We start from the raw sequence: 17485 nt of genomic DNA, 5'->3' as shown, positions 1-17485 counted from the left end.
CTCCAACTTGGTTCCGTGTCCTATGGTGACGTCAGACGTAACTACGCTGCTGCACGTTGGTTTGACGCTCTGGTTTTGACGTTCTGGCAGCATGTCGTTTAGGGCCAGGCTGTAAATGAAAGCTGATGAAATATTCCCAACGAATTTACTCTTTCCAGTATATTTCCGTATATTTGAATTACAATGTCTAACAAAATGTTATCGGTCAACAACACGGTTTACAAATGTTTCAGAACTTTTCAGAACAGTTCTCTGCGAGGGTTCGGGTAAGACACAACTGGAAACTTTTTACTCCATATTTTCGTCAGAACTGTTTTAAATCTTGCTTTAAAAAAACCCAACAACAACAACAACAACAACAACAACAACAATAATAATGCATTAATATGCCGTCGTTTTGACGTTTCGTCCCTTTCTGCAGCACGGGGTCTCCCTCCCTCGGTTCAGTGAGTTTAAAGGGTCGCAGCTGTCTCACTCTGAAGGATTTCAGCTCAGAAGAAATCAAGAGGCTGCTGTGGGTCTCAGGGGATCTAAAACATCGGATAAAACATGAGAAACAGGTAGCTAACGTATGCTGACTGTGTGTATTTGCTAAATGTCCTTACTGCTTTATTTTTCTCGTGTAGTGTGACTCATGCGTTTTGGGCGTTTTGGGCGTTTTGGGTTGAAATGTTGAAATCCACAAATGGATTGCAAAGGAAGTTTAATCACTTCCACTTTCTATCTCCAGAGACGAAGTTACGTTTGGTATAATCTTCAACAGAACAAATGATGAACTCTGCATTAATGTGATTCTGTGTCCAGCAAAATTCTTTATACACAAAAATAGATTTTTAAAGTCATCCCCCAATTTTGTCTGTTTTTTGAATGAATTTAGTTAATAATAGATCTACTGATGCACAGACTTGGACACATCATCAGTGATGTTTCCTGGAGTCACTGGGTGTTTTTTTTTTTGTACCTCAAGTCCTTAAAATTTGTAAAAGGAAAAATAGCAAAAACAGTTTATGATATTTTGAAGAAACTTTCCCAATGAAATAGAAACTGAAAACTGATATGCCCTTGTATTTTTGATTCATTGTTCATCTTATTTTATTTTATTTCTTTTTTTCTTATATTCAGTCCAGACCTCATTAACTGCACTTTAAGACATTGCCATTTCTATATGTTAAAATGATGAACTGTTAATTATTGACATGGCAGCTGTTTCCCTTGGCAATTCTGTACAGAATGTAACCAAATTTTGTATTTGGTTTTTACAGTTGTACATTTGCAAGAAACGTTTAATAATAAAATAAATGTCCTTACTGCGTAGGTTTAGCCTCAGTGTCATTAAGCATTGCTAACTTTTCTTTCTCTTTCAGTATCTTCCTCTTCTGCAAGGGAAGTCCATCGCTATGATATTTGAGAAGAGGAGCACTAGAACAAGAATGTCCACAGAAACAGGTGACTTGTTTCGTATTGAATTGTCAGCACTATGGTATCCATTATAAGGCCACCAGACAACAAGTGTCAGATTAACACCTGAAATTACATTTATAAGAGGTGTGGTGGCTATTTGAGATAGAATTAACTTATAACTAGAGTTATTAGTTATAATCATATCACATGTTACTGTGATATGAAAGGGAACAAACGTTGCTGCAAACATGAGATCTACTGTGGACTATGACTTACTGACTTCAACTTGCTGTTGTTGTTTTAACTTAGCAGCCACTGCCTCCAACAGCATCAAAAAATGGCCTCAGTCTTGGTTTACCAGTTGTATTTAATCCATTCAGTTCCATTTATTTTCCACCTGGTTTTTAAAAAGTCACTGTACTTTTGAAAGGCTTGCAATTTGCTTTTTTTTTTGCAGAGTCACCAGAATAAATCGAGCTTGTCTGCCAAATTATTTTTTTATGCCAGACTCCAAATGGACAATTTCCCTTTTTTTGCAATGTTTAAGCCTGTGAAATCAATACATATTCTTACTAAGTAAAGATTAAACAGCTTTAAATACTTCTACATAAACACACATTGACACTAGTAGAAGTGAAGTTACATAGACTAGTAAGATATTCAAAATATTACAAACATCATACATCCATTTTGTCCAAAAAAAACAATTATACAGTTACAATTATAAACTCAACAAACAGCCACTGATGCACCGTTCCAGTGAGGCCTTACGCACGCAATAAGTTCAATGTCCAGTCGGGAATATCATGTTTCTTCATTTAATTTAGGCATACAAACATTTCCACCTGCATCCCATTGACCTGTCTCGTTAACATGTGGTAAAATAAAAACCTGTGGCCCTTCCTGGTGCATCACCCAACAGTGACACACCTGGAACATTTAAAGGGTTCCTAATCAACCCATGTGCTTGGCAAGGTGCCCCCCTGCTGTTCACAAACAACAAAAACAACAAACAACCAGATAATGGCTGCTACAAGAGGCTTCTAACAGAATTGTTATATCTCCACAATCTCGTCTGAGCTGATGCTATTCATCAGCGGGCTCCGCACGTGTAAAGTGGTTGTAAGCATGGACACAAAAGAACTGCTGAAAGAGGACTTTGAATGCATCACAGGAACAACACAGTCTGCATCTCTGAACTACATCCTCTCCTGTTTTTCACTCAACTTTCCCACATTCAAAATAAACATTTTATCATGTGCTTGCTTTCTTAACAGACTAACTGAAGATGGCTTTATGTCATAATTCCAGGTTTTGCTTTGCTGGGGGGTCACCCCTGTTTCCTCACCTCTCAGGACATCCACCTTGGAGTGAATGAGAGCTCCACAGACACAGCTAGGTGAGTCTTGTAGCATGCTCTGCTTTCATGCTTTTTTGACATATGGTGTTTTTCAATGCATCACTGCTTCGCTTGTTTAGCACTGGTGTTGTCCAAAACTTTAGTAGTAGTAATCATTTATTTCGGTCACAAGAAAAAACATTTTGAGTGAAAAGGTGTAGGCTGAAGCTTTATCTTATTACACCTACCCTCGTTACAAATCTTATTATTTAAGACACTACTAGTTTGGTTACAAAAAAAAACCAAACAAAACAAATGAAACAAACAAAAAACAAAAAAGAAGTCACACTCACAACAAATAATCAAACCGACCTTTTATATTTGTTAAACACCAATTTTTTTAAACAAAAATTTAAATCTGGAACGTGAACTACACATTCTTAATTCCATGGCATAAGTATATGACATTTACATGACAACCTGTGTCATCTCTAAACTCCCTCCACAGGGTTCTCTCAGGGCTCTGTGATATTGTCTTGGCTCGAGTGTACGGCCACTCCACCCTGGAGGAGCTGGATAAGGAGGCCTCTATTCCCATCATAAACGGGCTGTCTGATCTCTACCACCCAATCCAGATTCTGGCTGACTACCTCACTTTACAGGTACTCTAGTGTCTCTCTCTTTTATCAGTTTACACCTTTTAGAATGAAAATGAAGTGGTGATTTCTAAAATGCTCTCTCTCAGGAACATTACGGCTCCTTGAGTGGACTGACGGTGAGTTGGATTGGAGATGGAAACAATGTCCTCCACTCCTTCATGATGTCAGCAGCCAAACTGGGGATTCACCTGAAGATTGCTACACCAAAGGTTCGCCTCTTGTTTATGCTGCTTCTTCTTTTTCTAAGCAGATACATGTAGTGGATTGTGAGTGTGTAGTTGTTGCTCCCAAACAAAAGCTTGGGGAACTAAAAAAGTGGTGTTTTTCTGTTTTGTTAATAATAATAATGACAGCCTGAGCTACATTTGTACCTTCATTTTCAGGGTTATGGACCAGAGCAAAGCGTTATTCAAGAGGCTCAAAGACTCTCCAAAGAGGTGATTTTCTTTTTCACATTCTTATCATACGCAGAAAGCTTGTAACCGATTTCTTATCAATTCATAACATTGCATTTCATCTCAGCATGGGACTCAACTTCTTCTGACCGCTGACCCTATGGAGGCCGCCCACGGCAGCAATGTTTTGGTCACTGACACCTGGGTCAGCATGGGACAGGAGGAGGAGAAGAAAAAGAGGCTCAATGACTTTAAAGGTTACCAGATTACAATGCAGGTAAAGAAGACAATGTTCCATATTTAGAAGAATTTTTTTTGCTTTACAGACTTTCTTTTTTAGCCGAGAAACTAATAGGAGGCAACCACAGCGCTCAACTGAATCGTAAATACCTTCTCCCTTATTGTTCTTTTTTTTAACACAATTCCTGACAAAAAGTAAATAAGTTCAGGGCAAACATATTATCTGACCCAAACTCCTGCTTGACTGAAAAAATGATGCACAGCACAGAATGAAACTATCTGCAAGTTGTTTTATGGTAAAGTAGTAGAGCACTTATTACATACTCTCATTCCTCTGGTTTTGGAGTTAGTATGAAAGCTGAAAAAACTCTTGCAAAGAACATGATAGGGTGATGTTGTTTTCTGAGATATCGGATGGTTATTTTCATCAATAAAAAATGTCTTGAATGTCCTGTTAGTAAACACTAATAATGTTACTTTTTACAGAAAGTACCTAAATAATTGCAATCAGTATTTAAATACAGCCAGTGGCATAGCTCATTTGAAAAACAGACAAGTAGAAGTACAAAGAAGTAATGAAAAAAACATGCCATCAGAATCGGTAATTGGCAAAACGTTTTTTTTAAACGTTGGTATCTGCCCTGATTCTCACGATTAGGGCGTCTCTATTACACAAGTAGGAAAAAATAGGTGTTAAAACATCTTCAAAAAGCAAAAAAGACCAGTAACATGTATTATACAAGTCAAGTGAATGTAACAGTGTACACAGGCTTGCATTGTCTATTATTGTTATTTAGTTACCACTTTTTTTATACACTGTAAAGCACTATGTTGAACACTGCTGGGGTTGTTTATGTGCTCTCTAAATAAAGCTGGATTGCATATTGCGACACCCTGTGCAGGTCATAACCTGATCACTTTTTTTTGCTCTGGTCAACAACAGACAGGAAGTGTGGCCAAACCCGACTGGACCTTCCTGCACTGTCTCCCAAGAAAAATGGAGGAGGTGGATGACGAGGTATTCTACTCGCCCCGCTCCCTCGTCTTCCCTGAGGCAGAGAACAGAAAGTGGACCATTATGGTGAAAAAAACATTAGATTAATAATTTAATATTTTTGGGGGGTTTAATTTGACTCTGTGTCAATATTATTTTGCTCCTTTTTTATTCCCTCTCTACTAATCATCATAACCTTCTTCTCTTTCAGGGTCTGATGGTTTCTCTTCTGACCGACTACTCCCCACAGATCCCAATGCTCAAGTTTTAACCTCTGATTCAAACGCCTATTTGTGTGTCATAATGAATGACAAATGATACAAAGTTCAATGTAAAACAATAAGAACATCATTGCAGCACAAAACTGATGAACTCAAAGTTATTGTGTTTACACTGTTGAACTTACTTAGTGATATATGGGGCATGCATGGTTTGCTTTTTCTGCCATGTTTGATGTTTCAGGATGACTACAGAAACCATAGAACAGAGAACAGACCACCGCTGACTGCTGTTCAATCATTAAAAGCCCAAGTTATCTGTTTACTTTAAAATGTAACTGTGATATGAAAGGGAACAAACATTGCTGCAAACATGAGATCTACTGTGGACTATGACTTACTGACTTCAACTTGCTATTGTTGTTTTAACTTAGCAGCCACTGCCTCCAACAGCATTAAAAATGGCCTCTGTCTTGGTTTACCAGTTGTATTTAATCCATTCAGTTCCATTTATTTTCCACCTGGTTTTTAAAAAGTCACTGTACTTTTGAAAGGCTTGCAATTTGCAATTTTTTTTTGCAAGGGCACCAGAATAAATCGAGCTTGTCTGCCAAATTACTTTTTTATGCCAGACTCCAAATGGACAATTTCCCTTTTTTTTTTTTCAATGTTTAAGCCTGTGAAATCAATACATATTCTTACTTAGTAAAGATTAAACAGCTTTAAATACTTCTAAATAAACACACATTGACACTAGTAGGAGTGGAGTTACATAGACTAGTAAGCTATTCAAAAATATTACAAACATCCATTTAAGAACATGTATTAATCCACCAAAGTGGATCCTAACACCTAAACACCACAACAACTGCAATATTGATAGCCCACCAAACTTAAAGTTGCTGTATTTAGGTTAAGGGGGAAATTGAACCTAACAACAAATGAAAGAATGGACCACATATTTTCCCACATTTAAATGACATTAGATTTTCAGTTGGTCACTTATTACCAGTTCGTACTTATAATTGTCCTTTTAAATTCTGAATATTACGACGGAGGCTTAGGGCCATGTTAAAAAAAAAAAAAAAATTTGAGATTAAAGTAGTACTTTTTTTTTTTTTTTTTTTTTTTTTTTAAATAAATAAAAAAAATTATGGTAAATTTACGAGTTTTTTCTCGTAAATTTACTACTTTAATCTCGAAATTAAAAAAAAAAAAAGAAAAATTAACGTGGCCCTAATCCTCCGTCGTAGAATATTAAAAGTATTGACTAAAACTGGAATAAATGCAAGGGAATTAAAAATTAAGGTAGCGTACCCCATCTAGTGGACGGAGTTGGAACTGCCCTCGCTTTCTGATTGGATGACGGAAGATAAAATGTTTGTGCGGGAAGCTTTGATCTCTGTGGGTGGTCCAGCTGCTTTAATACTATGCTTATGCGGTTCATTCATAAACACCGTCTGTCTGTCATTAAAGAAACAGACACAAAGTGTATATTGACAGTTTTTGCAAACATTAACATTTATGCCACTCCAACTGAAACAGAATAAGAGTTCAAACAGCATTTTAAACGGTTTCATATATTAAAAAGCGCAGCACAGCAAACACTGTGTTTACATGTAGACTGTAATGTCAGCTGCTGCTTCAATGGCGATATGAAAACAACGACGATAATTCTGAAACTGCGACCACCCACAGAGTGAAGGAGTCTGCGAGGAGGAGGAGGAGGAGGAGGAGAGGAGGTGGACGCCATTGCAGCCGCAGCTGGCCGTCTGTGATTCCGCGGAGCAGAGTTACTCCAGCGTTTACACTTCTGTGGAGCTTTTCGGAGGTTTTTTTCCCCCAGGCTGTGTTAAAGTGTGGAACAGGACTCGAAAGAATGGACGGTTTGCCTATAAGGGGGAGGAAATGTGGGGCCACAGCGCCGAACCAAAGCAGGTAAAAAAAAAGTGAAAAAGTTGTCTGTTCGGGGGGACAATGGGAGAAAGTTTCAGCTAACCGAGGCTAACTAACGGTAGGTGGTTGAGCTAGCTTCACTGCTAACGGATAATCACAGCGAACTACAAAGTGTATATTTGTCAGTTTAATACTTAACATGAAGCCAAACTTTGATGTTTAACTTTAACATAACGCAGTTTTATGTTTAAACTCTGAAGCATTTCAATCTTCTTTTAGTCTTTTCAACCTGGTGTAATGTTAAAAAAGTGTTAATAAAAGATTAATAATGCAGATATGTTGTGTTATGTGCTGAGTGGTCTAAAAGCAGAGCTAGAAAATGTGTTTTTATATAGAATATTATAGAATTACTTTATTGATCCCAAACTGGGAAATTGTGGCGTTACAGCAGCAGGTTGTCCAAACACACAATATGAGCAAAAAAACACAATATTAGCAAATTTAAACACAATATAATATTAAATACAAAGTAAATAAACACTGAAGATATCAAAACTAAGAATGGGAATATATACAACCAGGATTTAACTTAGTATTACAAGTCTTAAATATGAAAGATTAAATGTAAATGTGCAAAAACAGAGTTGTAAATGGACAGTATTGACATAAGTTAAAGTGCAGGAGTGTAGACATGTTATCAACAGAAACTATTCAATATAACGGAGAGTAGACAGACAGATGAAGTGAACATTTTTTAACTTGCTTGTATTGACAACTTAATTATCTGGAAAATCAAAGCCATGCTAATTGATCATACGTAATCAATTTAACTGGAAACTAACTTGTAACCAAAGATGTTGGATATATTCACATGCATTGCTTACCTTTTGAAATATAGAGTAAAAATACAGAAGTAACCCAAAACTGTAAGTTTAGTAATATCTTTGATTAAATGTTCTTGATTTAAAAGCCTTGAGAGGACAGTGTGATACAAACCTCTTGTCTGATCATAGTGTAAAGATCTGTTTGAGTAAATAAACTTACTAACAAGTTATTTTCAACTGATTTTTTATGGCAGCTACTGGTTTATTATTATTTGTTGCACAGCTCTGGACAGCTCCCTATGTCAATACTGTCCATTTACAACTCTGTTTTTGCACATTTACATTTAATCTTTCATATTTAAGACTAGTAATGTTTAGTTAAATCCTTAGTTTTGATATTTTTAGTGCTTATTTACTTTGTATTTAATATTATATTGTGTTTAGATTTGCTAATATTGTGTTTTTTGCTCATATTGTGTGTTTGGACAACCTGCTGCTGTAACGCCACAATTTCCCAGTTTGGGATCAATAAAGTAATTCTATTCTATTCTATTCTATTATTAATCTCTGTACTGTATGGAAATATAATTGCAGACTTTTGTGAGATGTTTAATCCCTCAAGCACATTTTTGGTTCTGCATTCATGCATAATGTTCTTCAAAGTTTTGATTTTATGATGCAGTTAATCAGTGCATGAATGCCTACTATTTATATTTTCTTCTGATCTGACATATAATGTGTGATTAATCATTTAATTCATTAAGAAAGAGTTACAAACATCTGCTTGTATGTTCTTGAATATTAGGATTTGCAGCTCATCCTTTTCAAATAGCATTACAAGCAATTAAAGTAGTCATAGACATTCTTTACTATTTTCTCACAGAGTAAAGACAGAGGGGATAAAACATATACATACAAATTCTTTGCAACATCTGTGTCCCCTAACAGTCTCCCAACATTCCTGCAAGTGCCTTGTGGCCCAGCGTCTCACCATGAACACCAGTAGGAACTGCACCGCGTTGGGGAATGGAGAGGGTCTGGCTGCCCTGGAGTCCGTCTCCATCGTGACCATCACACTCCTGGCCTGCATGGGGAACCTGCTGATCGTGGTAACCCTCTACCGCAGGCCTTACCTGCTGACACCCAGCAACAAGTTTGTGTTTAGCCTGACCCTCTCAAACCTGCTGCTCTCCATGCTGGTGCTGCCATTTGTTGCCGTTAGCTCGGCGAAGAGAGAGTGGGTCTTCGGGGTCGTGTGGTGCAACTTCACTGCCCTGCTCTACCTGCTCATCAGTTCCTCCAGCATGCTCACACTTGGAGCTATCGCCATTGACAGGTACGTGCTGGATAATTCTCGTAAAGTCATATGTTTGAAAATAATTCTAATGTTATTTATTTGCAATATTTTTTTTGTTAAGCCACAAGGGGAAAGTGAAGCAATCTTATTATAAGTGATCTATAAAGTTGTTATGTCAACAGTGTTGTGCAATTTTATCTCTTTACTGTTGTTTTGGTCTCCATCCAACGCTGAGTTAAAAACACACATTGGCTTTTAAGTCCATATATTTTTCACAATGCCTACTACCAGGAAGTTGCTAACTTTGTCAGTCTGCTGTTATGTGCTGAGGAGTACACACAGTCAAAGAGACTGAACCTTCACAATGGAGGGTGAAACAGTGAGCTGAAAGATGCTTTGTTGAGCTGAGGGGAAATCCAAAGCTATGTGATATTTTTCTGATGGTTCATCACAGGACACGTCCTCATCATACAGTGGAACATATACTCACAGAAATAATGATTGTTGCTCCTTTAAGTCAGACATAAAGCAGAATTTATACGCAGACAAAGCGGTGGCCTTTTGGTTACAGCTGTTCACACGCCCTTGAGCAAAGCACTAAAACACCACCACAGCAACTAATCACAGGCAAGTGGTATCGGCTCGTGGTTGTTAAGCGGTGCATTGCTGAGAAGGAATTTTCAACTACTTAAATTGATCACATTCATTCCATTGCGATTGAATGAGTTATGAACCAGAAAAAAAAGTGCTTTACCTACGATGAAGCCACTGTTTTTATTTTACTAATTTGACCCCCGGTCTGCTGTCTGTAGGGAATCTTTGAGTCATAATTTCTCCCATAAATACATAGATCCATTGAGATGGTCAAAAAATGTTAGTTGTATTCAGCAATATTTGTTTGATGATTGTGACACATCAGCAAACACCAACTATACCATCTAGCAGTGAATGCATAATAGTTAGCATAAAGTTAGCATAATAAAAAGTTAGCATTATGTCAGCAAATCAAAAAATCTAAACAAATTGACTACAGGTCTCAGCAGAAGTTCAGGTATCAGAAGCAGAGAAAAGGGGGATATAAGAACATGAGATTTTATTATAACCACATACCAAATGTTTATTTAGGTGGACGTGTATTATTTCTCTAAACGCAGGCAAAGTTAAAACGGATAATTCAGATATAAGACTGACTTGGGTTTGCATCCAGTTAACATCTGTCACACATTCTTTTCCAATGTTTTTTCAGGACATCTGTATTAGATTAGCATGAGCCTGAATACAAAGGTCAATAAATAGAGGAGTTATTTTCTTTTTTCTTCTGTATTCCTTATAAATTCATCTTTAAATTCTCAAATCAATTACAGCTGTTTTTATATCAAGTCAAAGTAAGACCTGACTATACCTTGACATAAAAAACAGAATAGAATAGAAGATTTGAAACTGATGGAAACCCATGCAGGCCACTAAGCTTGTAAAATGTAGCTTTTCTGTGTCTCTCTTTAACGTTGGTATGTTGCCTTGTAAACAAGATTAGTTCACCAATCCAGGGTGAGAGATTTTCCCAGCTCAAGTGACAAGCATTAGACGTGCTTTCACAAAGTAACTTTGAATGTTTTCTGACATGAAAGCACCATTCATGTGCAGTAGCAGGGCTCAGATTATTTCCCATGATTCCTATTTTTAGAAAAAAAACCTACACATATACAGCTAATCCATCATACTGAACTTTACCTCTTAGGTCAAAGAATGCTTTGTCTTCGTTTTACTGCAACTAGATAAATTAACTTGCTTTGAATAATTATTTTGCCAGTTTAAGCCACAATAATAATAATTATTATTATATTGTATTAAAGTCTTTATATGTGATTTTTCACACTTAAATGTAAAAATCAAGTATATCCTCTGAAAATAACTCTGTGAGTCATGACTGTCTACAATGGGTGTAACACCCGAGTCCCACTGTCTGTGATGTTTTCAGAGTTTTCAGAGTCCTATCTTCAGTTTGTTTACATCGCCAGGACGGCCGGCTGACTCCTCCCCTCGTGTATAAAAGTTGTTTAATTGAGGGACTAGAGAAAAGAAGAATAACATACTGTACTCACTGCTTAACTGTGTTTCTAGATCACGCTCATTTCAGGTAAATTTACATGCCGTGTGAAGATACGAGCGTAATAAAGATCGCTAGCATTAGCATGATAACAAAACAATGCAGCGCAAGTTGTTTTGGTTTCATGCTGGTGCTCAAGGGCGACATCTGCTGGATCAAAAAATCACATATAAAGCCTTTAAAGTGCGTTATGGGTGTTGTGTGGTGAGCTAAAACTAAAAGGGGATGCACCTGTCTGGTTTTAAGATTTTTTTCTTTTTGTCGAGGATCACAAAGTTGTGTCATTGTAGCGGCTAAGATCTGCTGTTAAGGAGCTCTGTAGCATACAGTCCTCTCTGTTGTCGTCACTCTTCTAATTACCCTCAGCACCTTCTGGGACTTTTCATTACAGGGCACTTTTTTTGTTCTCCAGCCAAGGCTCTCCTTTTCTGCTCAGTTTGCAGTTTTTCAGAAAACACCTTCCCAGCATTGTTTTGGGGGGGGGGGGATAAAGTGCAGCCTTTAGCTTCTGTATCACTCGCACAAATCTGAGCCGTCTCTGTGTAACTCGGACCTGAAGGTCTGCCTTTGGGAGCTTTGTTGAGTTTCTGATCTGCACATTTCCTCACAGTCTTTTCTCTTTTGTCCCATCAGGTACTACGCAGTGCTTTATCCGATGATCTACCCCATGAAGATCACGGGAAACCGGGCAGTCGTTGTCATCGCCTACGTGTGGTTACACTCTCTGGTGGGCTGCCTGCCCCCTTTGTTTGGCTGGTCCTCTTTCGAGTTTGACTGCTTCAAATGGACCTGTGTGGCATCTTGGCACAGGGAGCCGGGCTACACGGCCTTCTGGGTCACCTGGTGCACCCTTCCCCCATTCGTCATAATGCTGGCCTGTTATGGAGTCATTTTCCGAGTTGCTCGCATGAAGGCCAGGAAGGTGCACTGTGGGACGGTTGTTGACGCCCGGGACGACTCTGCCGGATCTCAGAGGAACGGACGCAAGAACTCGAGCACCTCGACCTCCTCTAATGGAAGCCGACGGAGCCTCGTGTACGCTGGGAGTCAGTGCAAGGCCTTCGTCACCATCTTAGTGGTGATCGGCACCTTCCTCGTCACCTGGGGGCCGTACGTCGGGGTGGTGTGCACCGAGGCTCTGTGGGGACAAGGGAGCGTGTCTCCGGGTGTGGAGACTCTGGTAGCGTGGCTGTCTTTCTGCAGCGCCGTGTGCCACCCGCTCATCTACGGCCTTTGGAATAAAACGGTGAGGAAGGAGCTGCTGGGGATGTGCTTCGGAGATCGCTACTACAGAGAGTCATTCGCCACACGGCAAAGGACGTCCCGCCTCTTCAGCATCTCCAATAGAATCACAGGTGAGAGAGCAGCAGGTGGCTCTAATTTTAATTTCAGATATCCAAAATGATAAATGATCTGAGATACTCATGATGTTGTATTGAATAATCTTATTAAAATTGTAACTAGTGGGGCGCTGGTGGCGCAGTGGTTAGCGCGTGCGCCCCATGTATGGAGGCTGGGGTCCTCAAAGTGGGTGGCCCGGGTTCGAATCCGGCTCCATTCCTGCATGTCATTCCCTATTCTCTCTCGCTGATTTCCAGCTCTATCCACTGTCCTATCTCTACATTTAAGGCACAAAAAGCCCAAAAATAAATCTTAAAAAAAAAAAAAGTTGTAACTGGTAAAAATTGGATTGTAGATATCTGAAATGGGAGTTTCCCCTAGAAGGAACTCAACTGCAGATATCTTATGAATACATCCCAGACAGGAGGAATGACGTGGTGGATATCTGAAATTAAAAGTACAATACACATGAATAGTAAAAATGGCGTCACTTCTCTTAGGAAGAAGGACGTTGATATATGAATTAGCCGCTGTGTATTGTATGAATGTTATGAATGTCTTTAATTACAAATAAATACAAGATTTGGTTTGTATAAATGCTTTTATGGATATCTACATAAATACAAGTGATAGGAGTGTGTTTGCTTTACACTAAATGTTTAAATGGCCTGCCTTAATATACAGGCTGTTTCTATTTACTGTAAACAATGTTGGTTTACAGTACACAGAATAACCCAGTTATACCTACCGGTATGTCTGGGTTGTTTACATTGTGTTTGTTTTTGTATGATGAGAGCTTCCTTGTGTTCTTACAGACCTGGGTATGTCCCCACACCTCACGGCCATGCTGGCTGGTGGAGGTCACCTGCTCGCCCCAGGAAGCAGCACGGGAGACACAGGCTTCAGTTTCACTCAGGACTCGTGTAAGTGTTCACACACAAGAACGATCGTGACAGGCTTTCTTAAGTGTCCCAAATCTATACTGTTTACTTATTCTATATTTATATACTCATCAAATTAGTACATTGTTTTCCTGAAGATACAATCATAATTAGTGGTCAAAAATGAGTCACCAATTACAACAATGCATTTTTTAATGTTACAAATTTGAGTAAAAGTGATTAAAAATGTCATTACAAATGACCCTCAGACCAAAGTGACATTTTGCATTTATTGTATTGTCAACCAACTGTTTAAAATGCAAATTATTACTTTGAGAAGCTGTAATAGCTGGATTGTTTTTACAGTTTCTTGTTGTTCACATTTTGGATAATTATTTATCTGATAATTGACTGATCGTTTAAGCATCAATTCATCTTTTTGGAAATGACTTCCAAACTCCATGTGATCTGCAGAGTCCCTCTGCACCTTTAAGAAAAAGCTAAAGACCCAGCTCTTTCATGAATACCTACTAACTTAATGATGATGGTCTCCATATTATTGATGATGATGATGGTAATGACGATGGTTTTTGTTTGATAACGACGACTTATAAGATGGTTTCTATACTGATTAGAGCTCTCAAGAACTGCCCTCAATGTTGTGCTTTGCCTCTGGCCACTTCCTGTCAGCACCTGTGTGTCCAATCAGACTCAAAGCTGATCGTTTGCTCTTACTGACATTGTTCCCTTTTTTCTAGATCCTTGCTTGGGTTGTTCTTACTCTCTGATGTACGTCGCTTTGGATAAAAGCGTCTGCTAAGTGAATTGTAGCGGAAGTGATTTCCTTATTTTTAAACTTGATTGTTGATCTAAGCTTAAACATTAAAGAGAGATTAAGTAATCCATGACGCGTGTAAACAGAGTTTGAAAGGCTGACGGACTGTCTTTATTGACTCTGTTGCGTCACTCTCTTACCACTTTGTTACAATCAGCCCCGCATTCCTGAATCACAGCTCATGTTTTGAGTTCAGGATGACACAGGAAGGGCAAGTAGTGTCATGTGCTTTGCCAACCCTGAACTCTAGTTGTCAATTTGTTAAGACGGTTCCTGCTTTGACATTTTTTAGTTTCATGTAACTTTCTTTTATTTAAACGTATTTTCATTTGTCCATTTTTTTAAAAATGTTTCTCATTCAGGCACAGACGTGATGCTGCTGGATAACTTCTCCACAGACGGCTGCTCCCACACACAGCTCAGCGGGCATCTGACTGTGAAGAGGAGGAGCTCAGTCACCTTTGAAGACCAGGTGGAGCATTCCAAAGGTATCCCATCCACACTCAACCTCCCACCAAAGAAAAGAGGGTTGAAAAATCTAAATTGAAGTTGTTGTTTTTTTTCAATAAAATGTGTCAAACAGACGTCAAAATGATCGACGTATCTGACTTTCCTCCTCAGCTGAAAACATCAACACGTCTTCTGTTCAAGTCCAAGCAGAGGTGCACAAATCTCTCGACACCTTCGCGTCCTGTCTGGCCAAGGCCATCGAGAGTGACGCCAAGCTCACCATGTTTGGGGAGGGTCTGACTTTGCCGCTGGGACTATTTACAACGAGGGCAACGCCTAGACCGAGATACCTGGACGGTCAGAGACTGAGGCTGGAGAGCATCGATGAAGGTATCGTTAAAGACGACAGAGATGATGAAGAAGAGCTGCAGGACGTGGAGGAAAAACCAGCCTGACCACACAGCTGCTCTGAACTGTACTCAGTTTATTATTGAGCTGTGGGGGGGGGGGGGTTTCACACCCTAAACATGACTCCATGTGACCAATCAGAGAGCTGCGCATCTTCGTGCAAGTCAATGAAGCCTTATTTTTTCCATTCATGTGTACTCCATACTTGAAATAGTTTAGAAACAGGAAGAGGCACATTATTCATTCCACTATGTTGGACCAAGTGTCACCGTCAAGTGTCTTTTGATGGATTCATGTAATCAAATAGAAAAGCCTTAACTACTGTATCCTAAATGATCTGATTGTTGTTAGTTCATTACTATATATAATTATATTTCCTGAGTATGCATTAACATGTGCCTCATCAGGGCTGTGCAGGATGAAAGAACTGCAGTCTTCTATCATCATCCAGAAAAACTGCTCTGAGGGGAAAAAAGCTAGTTTGTCATCCAATTGCATTCTGGGTAACCTCCCAAATCATGTCATGAACCTACATAGGAATTAATATGTATTGGAAATTGCATATACATCATGAGCATATTTCAAAGTGAATACAAAGATAGTTTGTCTCATGTTGACCTGAACCTGTTGGACAGTACTTGTGGTACTTGCAGAGTGATTTATGTTCCGTGTTGTGTCGATACCTGATGGTACCACAGGTGTGTTCTTATCTTATGATGATCTCCTGCAGTAATTGCACTTGAACATGAACTTGTTCTCATATAAACCACTCTCACTGTATGTCAGAACTATTACCGCTAGGTTAGTGTTTGTGCATACTGACGAAGGCGACAGACATTTAGTCACAATCAAACGGGGTTAAATGAAGGTCTGATGAACTATTCTCAGTGTTCTCACATTGTTGTATTTATGAAAATTCATTATCAAGGGTCCAAATTTCCACGCTGTTATGCACTTGATGCCTGTAATGCTTTACCAAGTGTAGGAACACAAAGTTGAAACTCAATTCACACCAAAAAAAACAACAACCTGTGGTCAAATTGGAGAACATGATCTGTCTGTATCCACTACACTGTGTTGAAGTAAATAATGAATGGTACATGTGGTTTACCTCACGTTATAACACTTCACCACTCCTGATCAATAATATAAAATGAGCTGTCAGTGGACATTTGTCATGAGTAAAGCACAGTTCTTGTGCTTCAGTCTTACCTCGAATCTTCCATATTATGTTTAAAAAAAGGTACTACTATACACCTGAGAAGTGATGTCATCTTTTGATTTCCTCTAAAGTATTAATACCAACATTTTCCTTCAAGTTTTGTATCAAGATTCTTCTATTAAAACTTTTTACATAAACATTTCTGAACCAGTTGATTTTTCTCATGTTGGTGTTTTAACGATGTTATTCTCCTGACAACAACCATCCATACCACACATTACCCGAGCAGACCAGCAGCATTTAACAGTTACTGCTCCTTTAAGTACTTAAATACTCCTGTTACCATGGTAACCAAATGTAAAGGAAAGTAGTTATACACGGTTTAAAAATGAAGGCTCTTACAAAGGAACTCCAGCTTTCTTTACCCGTCAAAGTCTGTTTACATGAGTATATTAACTTAATTATCATACAGCATCGTGGGTAATGTAGGCACCAGCTTTTGAAAAGGCTAAAAACTAGATCAGAATTAAATATTTGAAGGATCAGTTCATAATTCTTCATGTGTTTCTTACAGCAGGACGTTCATGTTTTTACCTGAATATTGTTTTGAGACAGACATAAAAAAAATGGTGAACCTTTCCATCAACCTTTAAAAATAAATAAAACTGTCTGTGCTTCAGAAATCTGCCATTACACTGAATTTGAAAACCTTCCCCCTTAGACAACCCTCTTATTCCCTTTTGTGCTCTCTCTCTCTCAAATCTCTGCTTCCCATCCTTTTGACCTCTCTGCTTCACCAAAGTTCTGTAAACAGTTGGTTCATATCGCACGTCAGATACAATAATCTCTCAAGTTTTAAAAAAGTGTCAAACTAAAAAGTGAAGCTAATCACAGAGAGGCATTCATGTTGACCTGCATCTCTGAACAGGTGCTTCCTGTTTCTTGCGATGTTACAGTCGGTCTCTACCGTTAAGACCAAAGTCTGTCGAGGATTGTTGTTTTTTGTTGTTGTTCTTGTTAAAGAACGGATTGTTGTTT

At 38.6% G+C, this 17485-nt stretch overlaps 2 protein-coding genes across 2 annotated transcripts; both read left to right on the top strand.

The window, feature by feature from the left end:
- The first annotated feature begins 104 nt into the window (after positions 1-104).
- Positions 105-5741, top strand: otc (ornithine transcarbamylase). Its single transcript, XM_061053385.1, has 10 exons — positions 105-266; positions 422-560; positions 1365-1446; positions 2713-2800; positions 3249-3402; positions 3486-3608; positions 3783-3836; positions 3922-4071; positions 4978-5115; positions 5240-5741. The coding sequence occupies exons 1-10, from the start codon at positions 184-186 to the stop codon at positions 5297-5299; spliced, it is 1071 nt and encodes a 356-aa protein (XP_060909368.1). The 5' UTR covers positions 105-183; the 3' UTR covers positions 5300-5741.
- A 1247-nt stretch (positions 5742-6988) lies between these two features.
- Positions 6989-16595, top strand: gpr161a (G protein-coupled receptor 161a). The gene is made up of 6 exons (XM_061053421.1): positions 6989-7184; positions 8915-9302; positions 12004-12725; positions 13527-13634; positions 14790-14915; positions 15049-16595. Exons 2-6 carry the CDS (start codon positions 8959-8961, stop codon positions 15330-15332), a joined length of 1584 nt encoding a protein of 527 aa, XP_060909404.1. The 5' UTR covers positions 6989-7184; positions 8915-8958; the 3' UTR covers positions 15333-16595.
- The last annotated feature ends 890 nt before the right edge of the window (positions 16596-17485 follow it).

The sequence above is a fragment of the Labrus mixtus genome, chromosome 13 (genome assembly GCF_963584025.1).
Source record: "Labrus mixtus chromosome 13, fLabMix1.1, whole genome shotgun sequence".
In the NCBI taxonomy this organism is placed as follows: Eukaryota; Metazoa; Chordata; class Actinopteri; order Labriformes; family Labridae; genus Labrus; species Labrus mixtus.
This window is presented reverse-complemented; position numbering and strand designations above follow the sequence as displayed.

Coding starts and splice junctions, on each gene's coding strand:
- otc (XM_061053385.1), top strand. CDS start 184: ATGTCTAACAAAATGTTATCGGTCAACAACACGGTTTACAAATGTTTC. Junction 561..1,364: donor GGATAAAACATGAGAAACAG/GTAGCTAACGTA, acceptor TTTCTCTTTCAG/TATCTTCCTCTTCTGCAAGG. Junction 5,116..5,239: donor ACAGAAAGTGGACCATTATG/GTGAAAAAAACA, acceptor CTTCTCTTTCAG/GGTCTGATGGTTTCTCTTCT.
- gpr161a (XM_061053421.1), top strand. CDS start 8,959: ATGAACACCAGTAGGAACTGCACCGCGTTGGGGAATGGAGAGGGTCTG. Junction 12,726..13,526: donor CATCTCCAATAGAATCACAG/GTGAGAGAGCAG, acceptor GTGTTCTTACAG/ACCTGGGTATGTCCCCACAC. Junction 14,916..15,048: donor CCAGGTGGAGCATTCCAAAG/GTATCCCATCCA, acceptor TTTCCTCCTCAG/CTGAAAACATCAACACGTCT.